Source organism: Urocampus carinirostris, chromosome 19 (genome assembly GCF_059441175.1).
Source record: "Urocampus carinirostris isolate Australia breed hairy pipefish chromosome 19, RoL_Ucar_1.0, whole genome shotgun sequence".
NCBI classification, from domain to species: Eukaryota; Metazoa; Chordata; class Actinopteri; order Syngnathiformes; family Syngnathidae; genus Urocampus; species Urocampus carinirostris.
In genome coordinates this window covers 6,596,830-6,617,492 of record NC_142367.1, presented here as the reverse complement: position 1 = coordinate 6,617,492, position 20,663 = coordinate 6,596,830, and the positions used below count along the sequence as shown (strand labels likewise).

Genomic DNA, 20,663 nt, shown 5'->3' with positions numbered 1-20,663 from the left:
GTAATTGCAACCGCAACTGGGCTAGTTAATATACCAGTATTTAAATCACTGCATTGGATTCCTATGCTTTTCAGAATTCATTTTAAGATGAAAATCCGCTGAATAAACTTTTAAAATGCCAAATTTTCACCCCAAAAAAGAGCGTACATTTGATCTTCCTCTGTAAATTTCCTTTCTTCAAAGTCAAGTCTGGCTGCCATCACTTAGTATAGTCTATAAAGAAATAATAGATTACTGTAATCTGCTGCTAAAATGTGTATACAGTGGTGGGGCTCTATTTGACCAAAAACCCTTTATAAATTGCACAGTTCACTAATCTTAGCTCATTTAAGTTTTTGTTTAAAGATTTGAGGAAATACACGCAGAAGCCATATAGAAATACCTATCGTAGTACAGAAGAAATCTGTACATAATGCTTGTTACAAACTGTATATAATGTTTGTATTACAAAGAAACAGTTTTTAAAATCAAACATAGAGAAACTTGATGATATAGATAAAGGTGGAGTGTGTCGTTTTAGGCGTCATTGAAAATAATAAGGGATGAATATTTCTCTTTTAAGTATTCCCAACTGAGTTCAAAGAACCATTATAATTTATTTTCCATTGCACCTATCTGCTGCTATCTTACTTTTAGCAAAGCTGTTTGTGGTAGAACACATTAGGTAAGAATGAGGGTGCGGAGAGTAGTGGAGACTTACATGCCTGTTGTCTGTTTTTCTTTCCATTTGTTAGTGTAGCACAAGGGTGGTTTGGGCGCCTTTGAAATCGGGTAACTTTTTGTGGTTGTCGTTTTAACCAGAATCAAGTGCAATTCAACCTCTACTACACTAGTGGTGCTCTCATTTGCAGAGTGTTTTGTTTACATTCCGCATCCATAGCAAACAGTAAGAGCATTAAGTATGAGGTGTTGACACTAAGTGGAGCGGACCCTCAAGTGACCCTTTGAAAAAACATTGAACATGGCCGAGGAGAAAGGCAGAGACGAGACAAACAAACGTTTTCTCCTGATCCCTAAAGCTAAGACGAGGAAAATTGGCGAAGCACACGTAGACTTAATGCAACCACGGAGGGAAACAAGCATGCCATGTTAAAAATGTTTGCAGCCGGCAGGATGAAGCCAAAAAATTTAAGTTGTCATTTCAAGACATTACAACCCAATCACAGTTACGTTTTTTCAGCGAAAACGTGCCGAAAGATGGCCATTTTCCATGGACGGTATGACAAAAATTCTTATCACAATAAAATATTTATTTATGGTTGATATTGATAATTATCGTGATAACTATCACATCTTTTTTTTCTCTCACATTTTAAGTCTAATTTCTGCCCCTGAGTGAAAGTAGACAAAATCCAATGCTGTTAACAAATGTCAGAACAAAGGCGCATGGTGACAAATCAATACACAACATACACAAACATGATGAACAATACTCAAGTAAAAACCTTCTCAGGGGGGTAGGTAGTTGCAGGTATATGCAGGTAGGGCCTTGCTTGATGGCTTTTTGTTGCGCTCTGGGCTGGAGCTTGTTGAACGTAACACTCGTTTGGGACTGAATTGTTTTTCCTTTAGGGGCCGGTCACACAGACATTTGCGGCTGAATCACGGCCAGAATGTTCTGCCTTTGAGGCGGACGCTATTGGACGCATTGAGATCGCCATTCAGACGAGATACAGCAGTGCTTAACACGAGGTCGGAAATTCGCGCGCGGGTGGCAGCGCGGAAAAGTTTTGCGCTGCTCAATTCTTCAGAGCGCGGGTACACAGCCTTTCACGAGCGTATCAAGGTTGAATCACGGCCAGAAATTTCTGGCCGTGAAGCAGATGCTGTTGGGCGCTGTTGGACGTTTTGAGACCGCCATATAGACGAGATACAGCAGTGCTTTACTCGCGGTCGGAAATTCACACGTGGTTGGCCGCGCGCAAAACTTTTGAGCTGCTCAAAAGTTTGAGCACGTGTTAAACCGCGTGCCGCACACATGGTCAACACGAGGTAATGACGCGGAACGACGTGCTCTGGCCGCGGCCAGGGCGTGGTTACACATGGGTAGGACGGGAAATTTCAGCGGGTAATCGTGGGTGGAGCATGGTAATAGAGGGCTCCGCGCTTTGTGCTAAAAATAGTAACACGGCTTCGTGCCGCCATCTTGGAAGTCTGTCGATTACAAGCGGTGATAGCGAGAGGAGCAAATATTTACTCAGTTTGTCTATTTATTTACTCAACTAGCTTCGTTTGTGTACGGATTTTGTCCATCAACACTGTGGAAAACTACGTGGAGAGTTTAGACAAGCAAGCACGCGAGCGGTACGCTGCGAAGTTGCATTTTATTGGAAAATTGGATCCCTACAAAATTAAAAACAAGGACTGGAAGTCTGATCCCGATTTGTTGCCGTGTGTGACTTACATCGAACTTGTTAACTATCTTATTTCCCACCCAAGTCCCTTTTGTGAACTGAAGGATTTTCAAAATTACAAAAGTATGGAAGCCTACGACAGATTTGTGTCTGGTTGGGTTCGGGATGTGTCTGTGCACACAAGCGAAGGTGATGAATGGGTGGATGTGTTGCGTAGGAGTCGGATTTGGGCACAACACCGGCTCGGGAGCTTTTATACCCGTGGTCCACACGAGAAAATGACGCAGAAATGACGTGATGAGGAAGCGGAACAGTCGCCGGCGTGTTTTGCGGGCATACCACCGATGAACAGCGGGTTGGCCAATTTTGCGCATTTTCCATCGCGGGCAACCACGGGCAAAAAAAAAACCGCAAAATTTTAGCCGTGATTCAGCCGCAAATGTCTGTGTGACCGGCCCCTTAGCATATTCTAGAGGGCGATGCTGCCTTAAATGGTGGAATAAGTTAGTCATCTTGCCCGTCTTTTTTTGCTAATATAGTCCTGGTATTCTACAAAGTTTGTCTTGCTGTTAGGTGGGTGCCACATTGCGTTTGTAAGGTTTATTATGGTCAGAAGCAGTGAGTAGTCTCTATGTCTAACCTCCGGGACTGCTCATGAACTAGATTTAACATCGTATAGCAAAAAAAAAAAAAAAACCTTGTGTATCGAAATTCTTATGTTAAGAGGTGCTCGTATAAAGAAGTACCACTGTAAAGTTGAACACTTTAGAATCAAAATGTAACTTGGCAGTTGGCATTGGCAGTGGCGGTTCTACAAAACTCAATTCCAATGAAGTTGGGAAAGTGTGTTAATTGCAAATAAAAATTGATCCAAGTAAATTGCAAATTCTTTTCAACCCATATTTAAATGAATGCACAGCAAAGACAACATATTTATTGTCTTCACTCATAAACTTTATTGTTTTGGGAGAAAATCATCAACTCTGTAATTTGATGACAGCAACACGTGCCAAAATAGTTGGGACAGGTGTCAATAACTACTCAGAAAGTGGATGAATGGAAATCAACCAACTATTTGCAGGTGAACAGATGAATTAGCAACAGGTGAGAGTTGTTACTGGGTATAAAAAAGGGAGACCCGAACAAGCTAAGTCATTCACATGCAAGGATGGGGCGAGGTTCACCTCTTTGTGAACAACTGCGTGAGCAAATTGTTGAACAGTTTAAAAACAACATTCCTCAAAGTACAATTGCAAGGAATTTAGGGATATCATCATCTACAGTCCATAATATTGTGAAAAGGTTCAGGGAATCTGGAGAAATCACTGTGCGTAAACGGCATGGCCGTAAACCATTATTGAATGCCCGTGACCTCCGAGCCCTCAAGCGGTACTGCATTAAGAACCGACATCAATGTGTAAAGGACATCACCACATGGGCTCAGGAACACTTTGGAAAACCACTGTCAGTCAATACAGTTCGACGCTATATCCGTAAGTGTGGGTTAAAACTTTATGTTGCAAAGCGTAAGCCATTCATCAACAACATCCAGAAACGCCGCAGGGTTCTCTGGGCCCGAGCCCATCTAAAATGGACTGATACAAAGTGGAAAAGTGTTCTGTGGTCTGATGAGTCAGTTTTCCAAATTGTGTTTGGAAATTGTGGACGTCGTGTCCTCCGGTCCAAAGAAGAACAGAACCACCCAGACTGTTATGCACGCAAAGTGCAAAAGCCAGCATCTGTGATGGTATGGGGGTGCATGAGTGGCCAAGGAATGGGTAACCTGCACATCTGTGAAGGCACCATTAATGCAGAAAAGTACATTCAGGTTTTGGAACAAAGTATGTTGCCATCCAAACAGAATCTTTACCATGGGCGCCCTTGCTTCTTCCAGCAGGATAATGCCAAGCCACACACTGCACGTCTCACGACAGCGTGGCTTCGTAGTAAGAGGGTGCGGGTGCTTGACTGGCCTGCCTGCAGTCCTGACCTGTCTCCCATTGAAAATGTGTGGCGCATTATAAAGCGCAGAATAAGACAAAGGAGACCCCGGACTGTTGAACAGCTGAAGCTGTACATAAAGCAAGAATGGGAAAGGATTCCACTATCAACGATTCAACAACTAGTCTCCTCACTTCCTAAACGTTTATTGAGTGTTATTAAAAGGAAATGTGATGTAACACAATGGTGAAGAAGCCCCTTTCCCAACTACTTTGGCACTTGTTGCAATTATAAAATTCTAAGTTTATCATTATTTGCTTATGGAAATAAAGTTTATGAGTTTGAACATGGATAATCTTGTCTTTGTGGTGTATTCATTTAAATATGGGTTAGAAAAGGTTTGCAAGTCATTCTATTCTAATTTTACTGACATTTTAAACTTTTTCCCAACTTCAATGGAATTGACTTTTGTACACTAAATTGCTCCCTGGGCGAGACCACCTCCAAGCAAACCCATCCATCCATCCATCCCATTCATTATCTGCACCGCTTATCCTCAGTAGGGTCGTGGGAATGCTGGAACCCATCCCAGCTATATTCAGGCCGTGGGCAGGGGACACCCTGAACTGTTTGCCAGCCAATCGCAGGGCACACAGACACACACAACTCGCTTGCTCATTCAGACCTAGGGACAATTTGGACCGGCCAATTAACCTGACATGCATTTTTATGGAATGTGGGAGGAAACCGGAGTGCCTGGTGAAAACCCATGCAAGCATTGGGAGAACATGCAAACTCTGCACAGTAAGGCTGATAGCTGGATTTGATCCCATGACCTCAGAACACTCGGCCGCCGTTCTGCCTCCAAGCAAACATTTATCAAAAACTGTGAAGAGAACAATAAAATTTACTTATATTCTAATACAGAAAAATCACACAATCACAAACATTTGAAAAAAACATTCAATAATATGTAGTTGTATAATGAAAAGAAAAACTAAGGGTCTTCATTGACTTGAAAAGCGCTATATAAATGCAGACCATTTACTTTCCATGATATAAAATTATCGATAATATCAGCATAAGCAATCCTCCTTTCGTGATTAATTCTGATTACAGCAAGGCCATTCACCTCCATTTCACAGAGTTCAGAAAAATGCGCTAGCTGTATTTTCAAAGTTATGAGTAATGTGCATTATTTGGAAGACAGAAGCCGCCAACTAATTATTTCATGTATAGTAATACAGTGAATCCTCCCTGCTCTTGAGAGGGCTGTTCTCTTAATCAAGTGCTGGTCTTGATTGCAGCCGGTTCATCGTCTGACTTCCGGGAATATTTGAATTCTGCCACCCATGAGGGCGAGACGGCTTGCTTTCTGGCGGCAGCGCGCGGCCACGTGAAGGTTGTGCAACGCCTCCTCAAGGCCAGAGCCGACGTGGACCAACTCACCAACGACCTTTCAAGTCCTCTCTATGCAGGTAGAATGCAGTCTGTGTGTTCGTTGAGAAGACGTAAGATTGGCCCCCAGACGGTTAACATAGCCCGAAGCAAACCAGAAATTTCAGATGTGTGAAGATTTTTTTTTTTTTTTATGATTACAAATTAACACGGCAGCACGGCGGCGCAGTGGTTAGCGCTTGTGCGGCACAGTTCATGTCACGGGAACCTGTCGTGGGTTCAAATCCAGCTCCAGACTTCCTGTGCGGAGTTTGTATGTTCTCCCCGTGCTTGGTGGGTTTCCTCCGGGCACTCCGGTTTCCTCCCACGTTCCAAAAACATGCATTCCAGGTGAATTGGCCGGTCCAAATTGTCCCTAGGTGTGAATGAGCGAATGAGTTGTCTGTCCCTGTGTGCCCTGCGATTGGCTGGCAACCAGTTCAGGGTGTCCCCTGCCCACTGCCCGGAGATGGCTGGGATGGGCTCCAGCCCCCCCGCGACCCTAATGAGGATAAGCGGTACGGCTGATGAGATGAGATGAGACAAATTAACACCCGTCTTTTGTAGCAAAATCTAATTCAAACATGACCATGTAAACAGTTAACCTAAACTTTTTCCTTTGAAAGCCACATGACTTTCCCCTTCTCTGCGGAGGGGTGGGGGTCAGTATGTACAGAAAAAGTGTGACGATTACAGGGGTGCTTCAAATCAAGTTATGTTTATTTTTATAGTCCTAACTCACAAGAAGTCTCCTAGGACTACCCGGACAATACACTGACATCATCAACATGAAATATAGGTAATAATACAAAAATACTACTAAAATACTATGAAAGAATTACTTCATCAATACATCTACACTATTACAACAGAAATACTACAAACCTACTGATATAGAAATGCTACAAACATGTTACTACAGTGCGATTGGCTGGCAACCAGTTCAGGGTGTCCTCTGCCCGCTGCCCGATGATTGCTGGGATGGGCTCCAGCACCCCCGCGACCCTACTGAGGATAAGCGGTGCAGCTAATGAGATGAGATGAGAGATCTTACTACAGTAATACTTCATAAAACCCTTGTGATATTGGTTGATCCCTTAGGTGACGCTTTGTTTAGATTTACTGAAAATTGTATTGAACTAGCCTTTGTATTTAAACAAAGTACACCATCTAGAGGAGCAAAAATGAACATTTCATGATTTGTTTTTAAGTGTTTTGTAGTTTTCATAGAAAATGCATATTCAGGAATTATATAAACTATAATAAACTGGCGTAGTGAACTACTCAAGATATGTAACATTTTGTTGCTCTGAATTAGCAACATAAGACTGTGTTGCAGATGCTAGCACCTATGGTCCAGTTCTCCAATAGCCTGCTGAACCTGAATGAGGGTACTGAAATCTCTTTGAAATCCTACTTGACCACCCCAAAACCTTCTTAACGTGAACCAGACCTTCTCAAAACTTTGGGTATCGTGAACCGCGCAATGTTAAAAGTAATTGTTTTCCAGAATGCCACAATCAAATAACCTTTCTTGGTTCTTCACAGAACAAAAGTCAGAAAATAAAAAACTCTATGAAACATGTAAGGACCAAATAACATTCTGTGGGTTCTTCACAGAAAAAAAGTCTATGGAATATTAACTTTCTGTTGCGTCGTCCACAGTCTTAGCAAAACCAATTTGATGGAGCACTGGACCACCCACGGTAAAGATGCTTCGCGTAAAGACATTAGATTTTATCTCATTATCATACTATTTTTAGGCCCGGTACGAGAGACAAATGTTAATTTTGTTTTGTGTTTCAAAAGGTACAATGGCAATACATTTTATTCTAAGCATTGTATGTTCTAAATTTATTGTCAATATAATATATGAAATTCACTGTGAAATTCATTTCTAGTACCGTGACTAAAAATTGTGACAAAACCTGATTTCTTTTCATTTGTCATTAATATAAATAGTCCAACAGTAAGAGTTCGGCGCCCTAGCAGTTGGAACTAGTACCTCCGGGAACGGTGCATTCGCAATGATCGCAGCAAGGCTTTAGGGCTAGGACCTTAGCTTGGCCTTTTGGCTGAGAGTAAGTGTCCCGGCTCCTAGGCTTTGTAGCGTATTATGAACTGACCGATAACGGATAATGGATAATGAATAACGAAGATAGATCAATAACCCTTAAAAACCCCAAAACCCCCCTCGAGTTCTAATCCCATTATTTAAAAAATGCACCCACAGACTTAGGGAAAAAAAACTATGTGTGTCAAAATAATCTCTGGTATTGTCCAGAACCAATGTAGAGGCCGGTAGTATCCGGCCCGTGGGACCACTGATTTACATATTTTATCTTCATATTTCTGCAGAGATTCCATGAACTGATCATTTTATATTATTGACGGATTTTCTTCAGAGTTGATAGGAAAGTTTCAAGGCCCTCGGTCAATTTGACAGGTTGAAAATTGGGCCACAAAACGCAGCAGCAGTACAGTATTTTCCGGACTATAAGTCGTTATTAGATGATGCAACCTGGACACATAGTCAGTGACTCTCCCAGGGGCACCAGGTCTTTCGGGTCTTAGTCAGTCACCTTGCCCAGGCGACCCAGCCGAGGGTGATCAATCCCACATTTTGCACCACACCACGCCTCCCCCCTCCTCGGCCAGAGCCAGCGTGGAGTGTTTTCAGCTGCTTCATGATGTTGTTAAATGCTCTTCATCTTTGCAGTCCACAAATACCAAGGAGCCCGAGGACACAATGTAAGGATCTGCCCGCAAAGCCCCTGCAAGCCACCTCAATAGGCCCGCAGCGGGCCCACACCCATTTCTTTGGCATTCAGCCACAAAATCGGCATACTTTGTCCTCTTCCTCTCCTCCTCTTCTTCCATTTGGTCCTCCCAGGGGACCGTGAGCTTAAGGAGCACAACCTGCTTTCTGGCTCCAGACATCAGCACCATTTCTGGCCAGATTGTTGTAGATGCGATGATGTCTTGAAATCGCAATGTACACCAGGAGCTGCCAGTCCCTAGCAGCTGTGAGAAGGCCCTCATGGGTCTTCTTGGAGGGATGAAGTTTCTCTCCTGCTTGGACAAAGGAAATTGTGCTTCTACTTCACGACTTTATTTTTCTCTCCCCCTTCTACTTTGGTGAGGGAAAGGGAACATTGATGTCAATGTCAAACTGAAGAATCTAGCGAGACACTTGAGAGAGACGGAGAGACAAAGAAATAACAATGACTGGTGAATAATAGACAAAAACAGGAAAGAGTTCTTTGAACCGACATTGCAAGAGTTTAGTTACAGTATGTGTTGTGGTTAGGCAACTTCTAGCGTAGCAACATCACAGTGGGTTGTGACAAGAGACTTTGTTTCTTGCACGTCATGGCCCAAGCATTAAGCATTACGACACAAGCATTACGACTCGCATTTTTGGTTGTTTGGTTTTTTGGTATTTTATCCGCACAACATTTTATTATACAATATTTATAAACATATTTTATTTGCCTGACCCAAATGTAATTAACATTTTAGGCCCGGCCGGGCCAAAATTTGGGTCAGACTCAGGTTTGGGCTTAAGATCTTACCTCTACTTGTGTGAAGTTTCCTCCAGACGCCTGGTGACAAGTGTGTTTCTGCAGCGGTCACAAATGGCCACAAGGATGTGGTGAGGCTCTTGTTGGCTAAGGGCGCCATGGTGAACAGATCGCACACGGCCTCCTGCTGGACGTGTCTTCATCAAGCCGTTTATAAGGTTGGATTTGACTCTGATTTGAATGTTTCATTTAATCCAGGAATGTCAAACTAATTTGAGTTCAGGGGCAACATGGTACAAAAAGCACTCCAGCGGGGTCGGACGAGTAGATTGGCGAGAAGGAAAGAGAGAGAAAGATAGAGAGGCAGGGAGAAAGAGAGTATGAGAAAGAGATAGAAAGAGAAGGATAGAGGAAAAGAGAAAGAAAAGAAGAGAGGGAGACAAAGAGAAAGAGAAACAAAAGAAAGACGGAGAAAGAGACAAAAAAGATAAAGAAGAGAGAGAAAGCAAAAGAGAGAAAAAATGAAATGAAGAAAAAGAGAAAGAAAACATGAGAAAGAGTAAGAAACAGAAAGATAAATAAATAGATTGGGAAAGAGAAAGAGATGGAATGACAAAAAGAAAACTAAATAAACTGGAACCGAGAATAAGAACACAAGAGATAGAGACACAAAGAGGAAGATAGAAAATGAGAGATGGAAACAAGAGCAAGGGAAAAGAGAGGGAAAGAAAATTGAGAAAGAGAAAGGGAAAAATAAATAGATTGGGAAAGAGAAAGCTGGAAAGTCAAAAAGAAAGAGAAAGGAAGATAGAGATATTAAGAGATTGGGAAAGAGTGAAAAAGAAAGAAAGAGGGAAAGAGTTACAGAGAGAGAAAGAGATACACACTGAGTGAAAGAAAGAAAGAAAGAAATACTGCTACAGTTGTTTTAAGAGTGTCACCTGGCTTTGGTGACATCAAGTGGTGACATATTCAAATTTGCAGTTCCTTGTCTGGCTCTTTCTTTCTCATGTGCTTTCTCTGCGTTGTCTTGTGGGCCGGATTAAATATTTTGGCTGGCCTGATCCAGCCCACGGGTCTTATGTTTCACACCTCTGATGTAACCCATTTTTCAAGGAAAAAAATAATTGACAGGACTGAAAGGACCACAAAGAACACAAGTCTCATTTCCTCAACCCTATTTATCTTGTTTCCCATTTAAAAAAAAATAAAATAAACTACAATAAAATACAAAACATAAACATTATTAAATGCAACATGTTTTAATAAAACTAGAAGAAACAAAAATCTCCCTCAGCAATTTGTAGATCAACACTCATATCCATTACTCCCCCTTCCCGTCAGTATTACTCTTGTCTCAGTGGTTGTCAAACTAATCAAAACTCAGGGGACACATGGTTAAAAGATAAATAAAGAGAAGGAGAAAGATAGTAAGAGGGTGGGAAGAAGAGAGATAGAGAAAAAGAGAGACATAAATAAAGATGAGAGAGAGAGACAAAGAGAAAAAAGATTGAGACAGAGAGACAAAGAGAAGAAGAGAGACAGAAAAAGAGAAATACAGAAATAGAGAGACATGTATGTTGGGAATCTTTCAGGGGCTCACAATCAAATTAGGATTTAAAATGATAAATGAGTTTTTTTTCTCTAGGATTTTTTTCTATTGTCAAGATTTAATTTATTTTATTGTTTATCAACTGTGAATTTGTAAAAAAAAAAAAAAGGCAAAACAACAATTGCATTTTAATAAAAATGTTTATCTTTAATCTTTATTTGGAAGCTTTGCTTCTTCAAATGTTCTCTGGTTCATAAATGGCAGTCAGCAAATACAGCTACATTGGGTTTTGCTTATGCGAGTAGTGCTTAGCTTTGGCGACATCCACTGGACATATTTAATACTGCAGGTCATGGTTTGACGTGGTGCGGCTAAGTTTTTCCCCTGTGCTTCTTTTAGCATAATGTCAGGCTAGATTTGGTACGCACGCCATATGTTTGACAGCCCTGCTCCATGCAATAGAGTTTAAAAAAATTAAGTTTAAGTCATGCTTATTTGTATAGCCTTTAATCACAAGGAGTCTCAAAGGGCTGCACAGACCACAGATTATTGCAAATTACAGACTATTATAACACCATCCCCTGATCTAAAACCTACATAAGGGCAAGGAAAAAATCAAAAACCTCAACATGAGGAAAATAAAGAAAAGAGTAGAAAAACAAATCTCTTAAAACCAATCCCACTACTTCCTCTTTAATCGCCCTCTCCGACTCATTTATCCTTCTCTTCCCCCTTCCACTTCTGAGGGCTAAGGAAAAGGGCAAATTCAAAATACAAAATTAAGCTACAAGTCAAGGCCCGGACTGATCAAGTGTTGGCAGATCTTAAAATGATTCATGTCGTCTCATGAACCTAATTGAACCTATTGAAAAGCTAACAAATATATTCCAATACAATCTGATAAATTATGTAATATTTTCCTATGGCTCTGTCAGTAATGTTTAGTTTTCAACTGGCCTAAAAGACAAATTTCATTGATTTAAAAGTCAAAACAAAAAATCACCTTATTTGATTTTGAAATAATATATTTAAAAATTAGAGTGGAAATTGTGGTCTCACCTTTATACAAGCAAAATCCCTGGCTGTCAAAGAGGTCTATTTCTTAACGATGTCCAACAATGCTCCACTCGTTACAATTATTGATGGCACATGTTTTAACTTGTTATCGGTATAAAGGACCCCTGTCAGTCACACTCCAGACTACAATGGCCAAGAGAAAACAGCTGTCGAAGGACACCAGAGACAAAATTGTAGACCTGCACCTGGCTGGGAAGACTGAATCTGCAATAGATGAACCACACGGTGTAAAAAAATCAACTGTGGGACCAATTACTAGAAAATGGAAGACGCACAAGACGACTGATATTCTCCCTCGTTTTGGGGCTCCATGCAAGATCTCATCCCGTGGCGTAGATTTGATAACAAGAAGTTCTGGGTGGACCTAGTGAATGACCTTCAGAGAGCTGGAACAACAGTAACAAAGGCTAACAGTAACACAATGCGCCGCCAGAGACATTCAAATCTTGCACTGCCGGACGTGACCCCCTCCCGAAGCCAGTACACGTCCAGGCCTGTCTGCGGTTAGCTAAAGATCATTTGAAGAACACAATACCAACTGAGAATCATGGGAGGAAAACCTTCTTTGGGGCTGTTTTTCTGCAAAGGGACCAAGTCGACTAATCTGTCTAAATTAAAGAATGAATGTGGCCATGTATAGAAAGATTTTGATCTCCTCCTTCCTTCAACAAGGGCATTGAAGATAAGACGTGACTCGGTCTTTCAGAATGACACTGATCCAAAACACAGAGCCAGGCGCAACAAAAATGTGGCTTTGTAAGAAGCATTTTAAGGTCCTGGAGTGGCCAAGCAGTCTCCAGACCTCGACTCTATAGAAAATCTGTGGAAGGAGTTGAAAGTACATGTTGCCCAACAACAGCCCCAAAACATCACTGCTCTAGCGGAGACTTTTTTTTCATATGCTGTCTCTAATAGTTGGGGTTTACCCATGTTGACAATAACAGGCCTCCCTAATACTTTCAAGAGAGAGAACTTGCACAATTAGTAGTTTACTAAATACTTATTTGCCCCACTGCATAATTGGTTCATTCCCTCCCACTTTTGCTGCCAGCTAGTCAGCAATGCAGAGTGGTCGTTGCTAGGGAGAAGCTTGGGTGCTTCGACCTGTCTTGCTGAATAGGGGCTTGTGTCTCTTACTCATCCTCCTCACTCTGCACTAAGCAGTGGTTTGGGACTTTTTTTTCACCCTCTGTTCACATTTCTTCAATATAATTTTTATAATAGAAATGGGACATAAAACATTCTCTGATTTATATTGTTCTCCATGGAGCTTTGGGTAAAAAGAGCATTGCTTATACTCTGTAAAAGTCAATATTTTTCCCTTTGTTCCTGACCAAACCAGTAAATGAATCATAATTCATTTTTCCTTGTCTTAAACAAAGGTAATAAAAATGTTTTTTTCATTCAATTTGATAGTGAGATTATCAACAGATCATTTGATTGATAAAATGATCATAGCTGTCCTGGTTTAATATTTTCATGTTCTAGCCCTTATCTAATTTGTGCTCTCTTGTATAGGATCGTGTGGAAATTGTAAGCCTCCTGATCCAGTCGGCCAACTTGGAGGCGCAGGATGACTACAAAATGACGCCACTTTTCGTGGGAGCTCAGTACGGACGGACAGAATATGTGGAGCTTCTAATCAATGCCGGTAAGAGGCTGGCTTTTCAGAATGATGAAGACTGATTTTGATATCAAGACTGTTTGAGGGTAACTCAATCCCTGTCAGCAATACCTGAACTTTTGTTCCGGACCTTATCTTTCCTTAAAATAACTGGTTTGAGACCACTGGAGGTTGTAACTACAAGAACTATGGGGTCTGTGCAACCCTTTGAGATTTTCTGTGATTATGGGCGTGGTGTTAAACATCTGGCCCTAAGGCTGGATCAGGCCTGCGGTCGTGTTTAATCCAACCCGCGAGACAATGCTGAGGGAAGCACGATCAAAAAATTAGCCACATCGAGTTAAACCATGACCTGGACTTTTAAATATGTCCGCTGGTAGCGACAAAACCTGCGCCACTCCTAAAAGAACCCACTGTATCTGTATTTGCTGACTAACATTAACCAGAGAACATCTGAGGTAACACCCATCCTGATGTTATTTTACTTAAAATAGAAGTCACGCACGTGCTGTTTAAAGCAAGAAGATTGCACTCACGTGTAGTGAGTGGATGTCTCTACCACAACATTTGCCACTAAAATATGCATTTTATCTCCCGTGTTTGGAAATCATAAGTTAGCACCTGGATCAAAAAATACAAAATTTAAAAACAGCACCTGGGTGTTTTTGCGAAAGTTTAATGGAGCTTTTTTCCCTCTCTATAATAGATAATAAATCTAACAGTGAAGTTCCTGAATTCAGGCAAACATTTTTATTAAGAAAAAAAATGCAGACAAAGACTTATGAATAATTTAATCATTTACACTTAAATAAGTGTTTGTGTGCATTTTTTTCTCTTTCTAGGCTTCATGTGTTTCCCAGAGTTAAATGAACTGTAATTGAATATAATTGAATTATTGTCGGGTTTTTTTTTTTTTTTTTTTGTTTGTTTTTTTTTTTTTTTTCAAAAGCACAATTGATAAAGTCAAGTCACATTTATTTGTATAGCCCTTAATCACAAAAAAGTCTCAAGGACTGCACAGAATTACAATTACACTATCGAAAAACTCCGCGTGAGGAAAAAAGAAACCTTGAGAAGGGGCCTCACAATTGGTAATCCCCCTTCCAGGATGACCAGGGTGGAATAGATTTAGCTTAGCATTGAGATACAGTACACAAACATAGTAAACGTCAATAAAAGAGAACACTAGGTAACATGTTGAAATTTGTCCGGAAAGTGCATGACAGCAACGACGCCCCCAGCCTGTAAACTAATCCAGAAAGTCCATGACGGCAATGACGCAGCTTCCCATCTCTGCCAGCTGGTCAATGCAGGCGTGACAGCACTTTCTACCTTATGGCCCCTGAGATATAATGAGTTTGACACTCCTAGGCTATACAAATATATGTGTGACTTGACTTATAATTTTCTCTTTTTAACACAGGTGCTAATGTTAACACGCAGGCCTCAGATCTGGCCACACCACTGCTGCTTGCTTCCCAGGAGGGTCACCAGGCTTGTGTGGACTTGCTATTAGAGCACGGCGCCGATGCCAACTTGGCGTGCAGCCTCGAGTGGCCCCAGCTTCCTATCCACGCTGCTGCACAGTTCGGCCACCTCGGGTATCCCTTCAAAAAACTTCCTCTTGGAAAAATTACTGTTAATTCCGGACCATACCTGATGCACCTAATTATTAGTCACATGCTCAACTTTAAGACTGAAACTCACTTTATGCCGCACCATAGCTTAAGCCACAGGCTTAAACAGCCCCCGAAATGAACTCATTCACGTGAATTTCTTACATTTTAAGACCGGAGAATTTGTCGCTGACGCTGTGGCTGCACAACGCGAATGGTGCCGTGCTGCCGCACAACTGGCGCGTTTTTTTGCTTTTTCATTTTCTGTTCTGCTTTTTTCTTTTTACATCACAAGTTTTCTGATCATGTGACTATTAAAGGTGGCAATTATTTACTACTGCCCTGAAAGAAAACACAAATTTAAAATATGAGCCCTGTATGTCTTGACGACAACCCAAGGGCAACCATACTGTGGAGAATAGTGCCAGATTGCAATACAGAGGTGTCTTTTGTGTTGTTGTCATTGGTGGTTGGTTGCCACAGAAATGGACCAAATTGCATTAACTTGTTATCGTTCTTCGAAGATTAAAGGGAAATTCAAAGACCGGCATCAACACCAAGGATATGGAAAGAAAAGTTTGGCGTTTTTGATTGATAAACTTCCTCTGCTGTTCAGTTCGAATGTATGAATTGATGACTTAATTGTTAGGTGATTTTTTTTTTTTAAATATCATGGGTATTTAATAAATATTCACTAAAGTACTGTCAAACCTCCTGTTTTGCTCCTGTTATCAGAGTTCCACCAAGGTCTTGAAAACTTAATAAAGTCTTAAATCTGATAACCAAAAATAAAAGCCCTTGAAAAGGACTTAAATTTATATTACAAGTTTTAAATTTAATTCTCAAATGTCACGGGCAGGTGGCATCGATCCATCACAACTCAGCACCTGCCTTCCACGTTAGATTAGTCTTAAATTTCATTGGATGTGGTCTTGAAAAGGTCTTAAAATTAAATGAAATGGTTATGTATAATATGAAAAATGTCAGCAAAAACAGGGACCAAATTCTCTCAGGCGTTAAAAAAGTTTCTGAATGTCACGGCAGTGTTTTGTATTTAGAGCGCATGCGTTTTGGAAAAGAGCATCTCACTTTTCATCGGTGCAGCCACAAATAGAATATAAAAATAATGCGCACCATATTTAAAGCCGCAGTTTTTAAAATGTAGCTAAAATGTAGCGTCTTTTAATCCGGAATTGATGGTAGATTTTAATAACGAGAGCGCCAATATTTTATCCCATTTGAGAAATAGGAAACAAAATATACAAAATGTAATGTTGCTATTTTGCAAAATGTTTCCTGTGTTTGTTCCAGTGTTTTTGGCGCATAACTGTTCATATCTGCCCAGTATTCTCAGGCGTCTTGTGGGTACTACAGAGCGCACGCATGACAGCGGCGAGGAAATTTTGAGCCCGCTTTACCTGGCTGTGCACGGCACCCATGCGCCCTGCTTGGAGCTGCTTCTCGCTCAAGGTTTCAGCCCGGATCCCAAGGACTGCGGCCACTTGCTGGGCCTGCATTCGCCGCTCACGCAGGCCTTACTCTGCAAATACAGGCAAGCCACTACCCGCGCAGGGAACACTCTATGCACCTAGGACCCACTATACCACCCTAATGACAAGCTGCGACCCAACAAGAAAAAAAAAATCCACTTTGAAATTTATCCAATGAAAGGGTTGGGCATATTTAAGCAGATACAGTATAAAAACAAAACTTGCAAAACCAAAAGTACCATGTATACTGGCATATAAGCATCCGCATCTATTCTACAATCTGCTTTAGAATAGGCACATACTAAAAAAATATATATCAATAAAACATGTACCTAAAGAAATTATAATATTTAATTCGAAAAGATTAATATGTTGATAAAAAGCTAAAAGTATGACTTTTTTTGTATAATTTAATGTACCTTCTAGCAGCGCTTCAATGGCAGACATCCGTACACCATTTCCTTATTTCACAATCGTTTCCTTCTATAACTTGATCATTATTTTCCATTCTTCTTCCCCTTATCAATAACTTTCTTGGGACCCATTATAGTGGGCAGAAGAAGGAAATCAAACAAACTAAACCCAAATAAAATGAAATGCAGTCCCTCTCAAATGCGCCAATTCCATGATTGTTTTTTGCCAGTTAGCCCCTATTTGGCTGTTCGTCCTTTATTGTACCATTACTGCGTTCACATGCGACTCAACGCCTAGGCATTCTCCACAAAAACTACCAAAGTTTCACTTAAAACACTCGTAACCTCTTTGACTAATAACCACATAAAACAATATGGTGACTGGCTTGCCAGGGTCCTGGTGTTCCTCAGATGACGTCACAACTCAGAATGATATAAACAAAAAACTGCTGTCTTTAAAATGCATTATCCTGGAAAACAATTGGAATACATTTATACATTGTTTGCAAAAGACATGTACTATTTGCTCGCATTTTGTAGTTTTAGAATTTGGGATTACCTTTAAGGTTAGTTATACCCCCTGAAATTCTCCCAATGACTCCGCGAAAAAAACTATTCTCATTGGTATTGTCTGCAGCAAAGCTGTCAAGATGTTGCTAGCAGCGGGAGCTAAGATACGTGATCACACATGGAGACAGTTGCTATGCCGGGACACTGAAGATCTGCTCAAGCTGGTCTTGGACCACAGGTGAACAACATTTTTCCACCGCCGTGTTCGTAAGCACTCGAGGAGCCGGTTGCGATGATTATTCGCTAACACTGCATGTTTCCCAATTGTCAGGTGGATTTACCCACCACGGCTCCCGGGCGATGCCAACCTACACAGCAAGACAGTTTTGAGTCAGGCGGAATACTGCGATATGTTGACGGTAGCGATGGAGCAGCACAAGTTTGCCGCAAGTTGGCTGCCGCTGCTCCTTAAGGCCGGACTGACACCAGAGTTGCTGCTACAGCCGATCTTGTAAGTCTCGTCACTTTCCTCTTACTTGCACAAAAATGCTGGCAACTATCTTACTACTGGGTCTTTCAACTCGAATCAGCCAACATTTTGATTTTAATGAAACTTAGGGTATTTTTTGATGGTGCTTGTGCAACACCAAATCATCAGTTTTAGTGAGTTATATCAGGGATTGGGTGGCTTTGGCCCACAGATTTTTTAAATTTTCTACTGAAAATAAAGTTGCTTTCTTGCCTCATTGTAGGTTCATTTTTCAAGATTTACATACTGTCAGAAAGTGAATGCAATCTGATTAAGGCTTGTTTTAGTACCTTGTGACAAACTTTTTTTTGTTGAAATTGAATCAGAAGATCACAAACTTATGTTTTGATACATATTATAAACTAACATGTATACTGGCATATAACCGTACATCATATATAAGCCAAACCCCTAAAACTATTTTGTAATAGCTGCAAACGAAGATATGTACTCAAAATATGCATAAAAATGAATGTGCTTATACTAGATAATAAAAATGAAAACATTTTAAACCAATTACCGTACCTTTAATCCATCCATGTCCAAAGTCTGGCCCGGGGGCCAGTGATCAAATTTCCACTTGTCCGCAGCCTCTGTCTTAAACAATGTTTGTTTTTTTCCAGGCTGTTGCAAATCTAATTTAGGATACATACATTCATCCTTGTGGTTTTTAGAGTAGAATAGAACAGAATATACCTTTATTGTCATTGTTACAAAATGGGTTAACATACATCACAGTGAGGTAAAAAAGCCAAGAAGATAAAGGAACAGAGAAGATAAGGTTATAAAACAAGGAGGATATGGTTATAGTTATAATTTGCACAATATTTACACAAGAAATGTCGACATGTAGGATGTTACATACATTTTGGTATCGTATTACAGTTTGGTATCGTAAGGGTTTTTGCAATTATACACTTTTAGCACTTGTTTTCAGTTGAATTACGCCATACATCTTATGGTCAAATAATACACATTGTCACTTCAAAGATTTTGCTGTTTTTTCTCCAATATTGAAAGTAGCTTCAATTGTTGAGTAATCTCATGGGTATTGGTATCACAGTTGTATTGTGATGACTGGTTTCAGTATTTGTTTTCTGTCAGGCACCCATGTACTTAACATTAGTAATGTCCATTATTCGTCCATTTCTTTGTGCTTGTAGCCTGGAGCAGGCAGACTGCAAGCTGATCAACTTTCTGCTACAGTTTGTCAACTGGTCAACAATGTCGCGACCTTTGAAAGACATTCTGTGCCAGAGACGGGCAGAGGACACCTGGAGCCCGGAGCCACAATTTGGTAACCACACTGACATTTTCCACTGTTACAATCCTCAACTTATTCAGTGCCATAATGTATAAATGCGGTGTCACTGAGTGCCAAAATGTATTAATACATTTAATTGTTTTATTAAAAAATAAAAACTATTATAAAGGGTTGGGCACTGCTAATCAGTAAGTATCTAGTAATGATTTCAGTATGATAAATCACCATTATATGGCCGGAGTGGCTTTGATTAGACCTTTGTCCACAAATTGAGGCAGCCCCCACTTGCACGCATCTAGTTGGTGTACCGCATAGACAAATGGGCAATAGCTTTTTCCTTTTAAAAATAGCCAAGTCCCATTGTCCTCCCATGGTCAGAGAGAGATGGCGTTTTGTGCAGGCCCAAGGGAACACAATCGCCATGGTGACCTAAATCATGTAAACACTTCACTGGAAAAATCGGGCCCTGAAATCATCGTTCATAAAATAAATTTGTATCTTGCAAGCAAAGTGCCCTTGTTTTTATGGAAAGCATTGCCTACTCTTTGTATGTATCACAAATGCAAAAGAAAGCACAGAACTGAAGTTCTGCTTGAAATTCAGCCTTTTACTAAAAGCTGTTTTTATTAAGTTTTCTTAGAAACAAGTAATTTCAAGAAACTTCCTACAGTGGGTTCTTTTAGGAGTGGGGCAGGTTTTGTCGCTACCAGCGGTTACTAAAGAATTTTCTAATAAACAATAAGGGTTGAAAATAAACATGACTTGACTTTTGATATGTCCTATGCCTATTTAGCTACAAACAAATTTTTCTCTAGGCCTTTGAAAATTAGTCAGAATCGAAAACTGTAAGATTCACCTCATCTTCAAAACATTAATTTTGGTCAATTTCTCATGTGGTCTCCACCATTTAGACTCGGTCCCGGATCTTTCACACCTGTGCCGTCTGCAGATCAGGACAATGATTGGACCAGACCTGGTCACCAGGACAGATGTCGTCCAAAGGCTCCCCGTACCCACCAACATTCAGCGCTTCCTTCAATTCGACGATATTGTTGAGCTAGATTCCCTCTAATGCCACTTGTTTATTTAAACCATTTAGAAAAGAATTTGAACCACGTACCTGAACCTTTGAGCTAAACTAATTCTATTAAACATGTTTCAAATAACTTGTACTTTGTTTTGTTGTTTTTTTGGGTAAGCTTATTGACACTATCAAAGATGTTACATAACAAAATTGTGAATATGCTTGATTGCTGTTAAGATTGTCGAGAAGGGTTGTCAAAACCTCACATTGTTTGTTTGCTGTTATTAGTGTCAATAAATTTGTTCAAA

The 20,663-nt window shown here is 40.5% G+C and overlaps 1 protein-coding gene across 1 annotated transcript in view; it reads left to right on the top strand.

Annotated features, from left to right (window-relative positions):
- Positions 1 to 20,663, top strand: part of asb3 (ankyrin repeat and SOCS box containing 3) — a 23,928-nt gene extending 3,265 nt beyond the window's left edge. Inside the window, exons 3-11 of the mRNA XM_088323175.1 lie at positions 5,603 to 5,773; positions 9,362 to 9,474; positions 13,404 to 13,536; positions 14,933 to 15,110; positions 16,471 to 16,677; positions 17,666 to 17,776; positions 17,870 to 18,049; positions 19,231 to 19,364; positions 20,243 to 20,663. Coding sequence (XP_088179301.1) covers positions 5,603 to 5,773; positions 9,362 to 9,474; positions 13,404 to 13,536; positions 14,933 to 15,110; positions 16,471 to 16,677; positions 17,666 to 17,776; positions 17,870 to 18,049; positions 19,231 to 19,364; positions 20,243 to 20,403 — 1,388 coding nt within the window. The 3' untranslated portion in view covers positions 20,404 to 20,663. The remainder of the gene's footprint in view (positions 1 to 5,602; positions 5,774 to 9,361; positions 9,475 to 13,403; positions 13,537 to 14,932; positions 15,111 to 16,470; positions 16,678 to 17,665; positions 17,777 to 17,869; positions 18,050 to 19,230; positions 19,365 to 20,242) is intronic.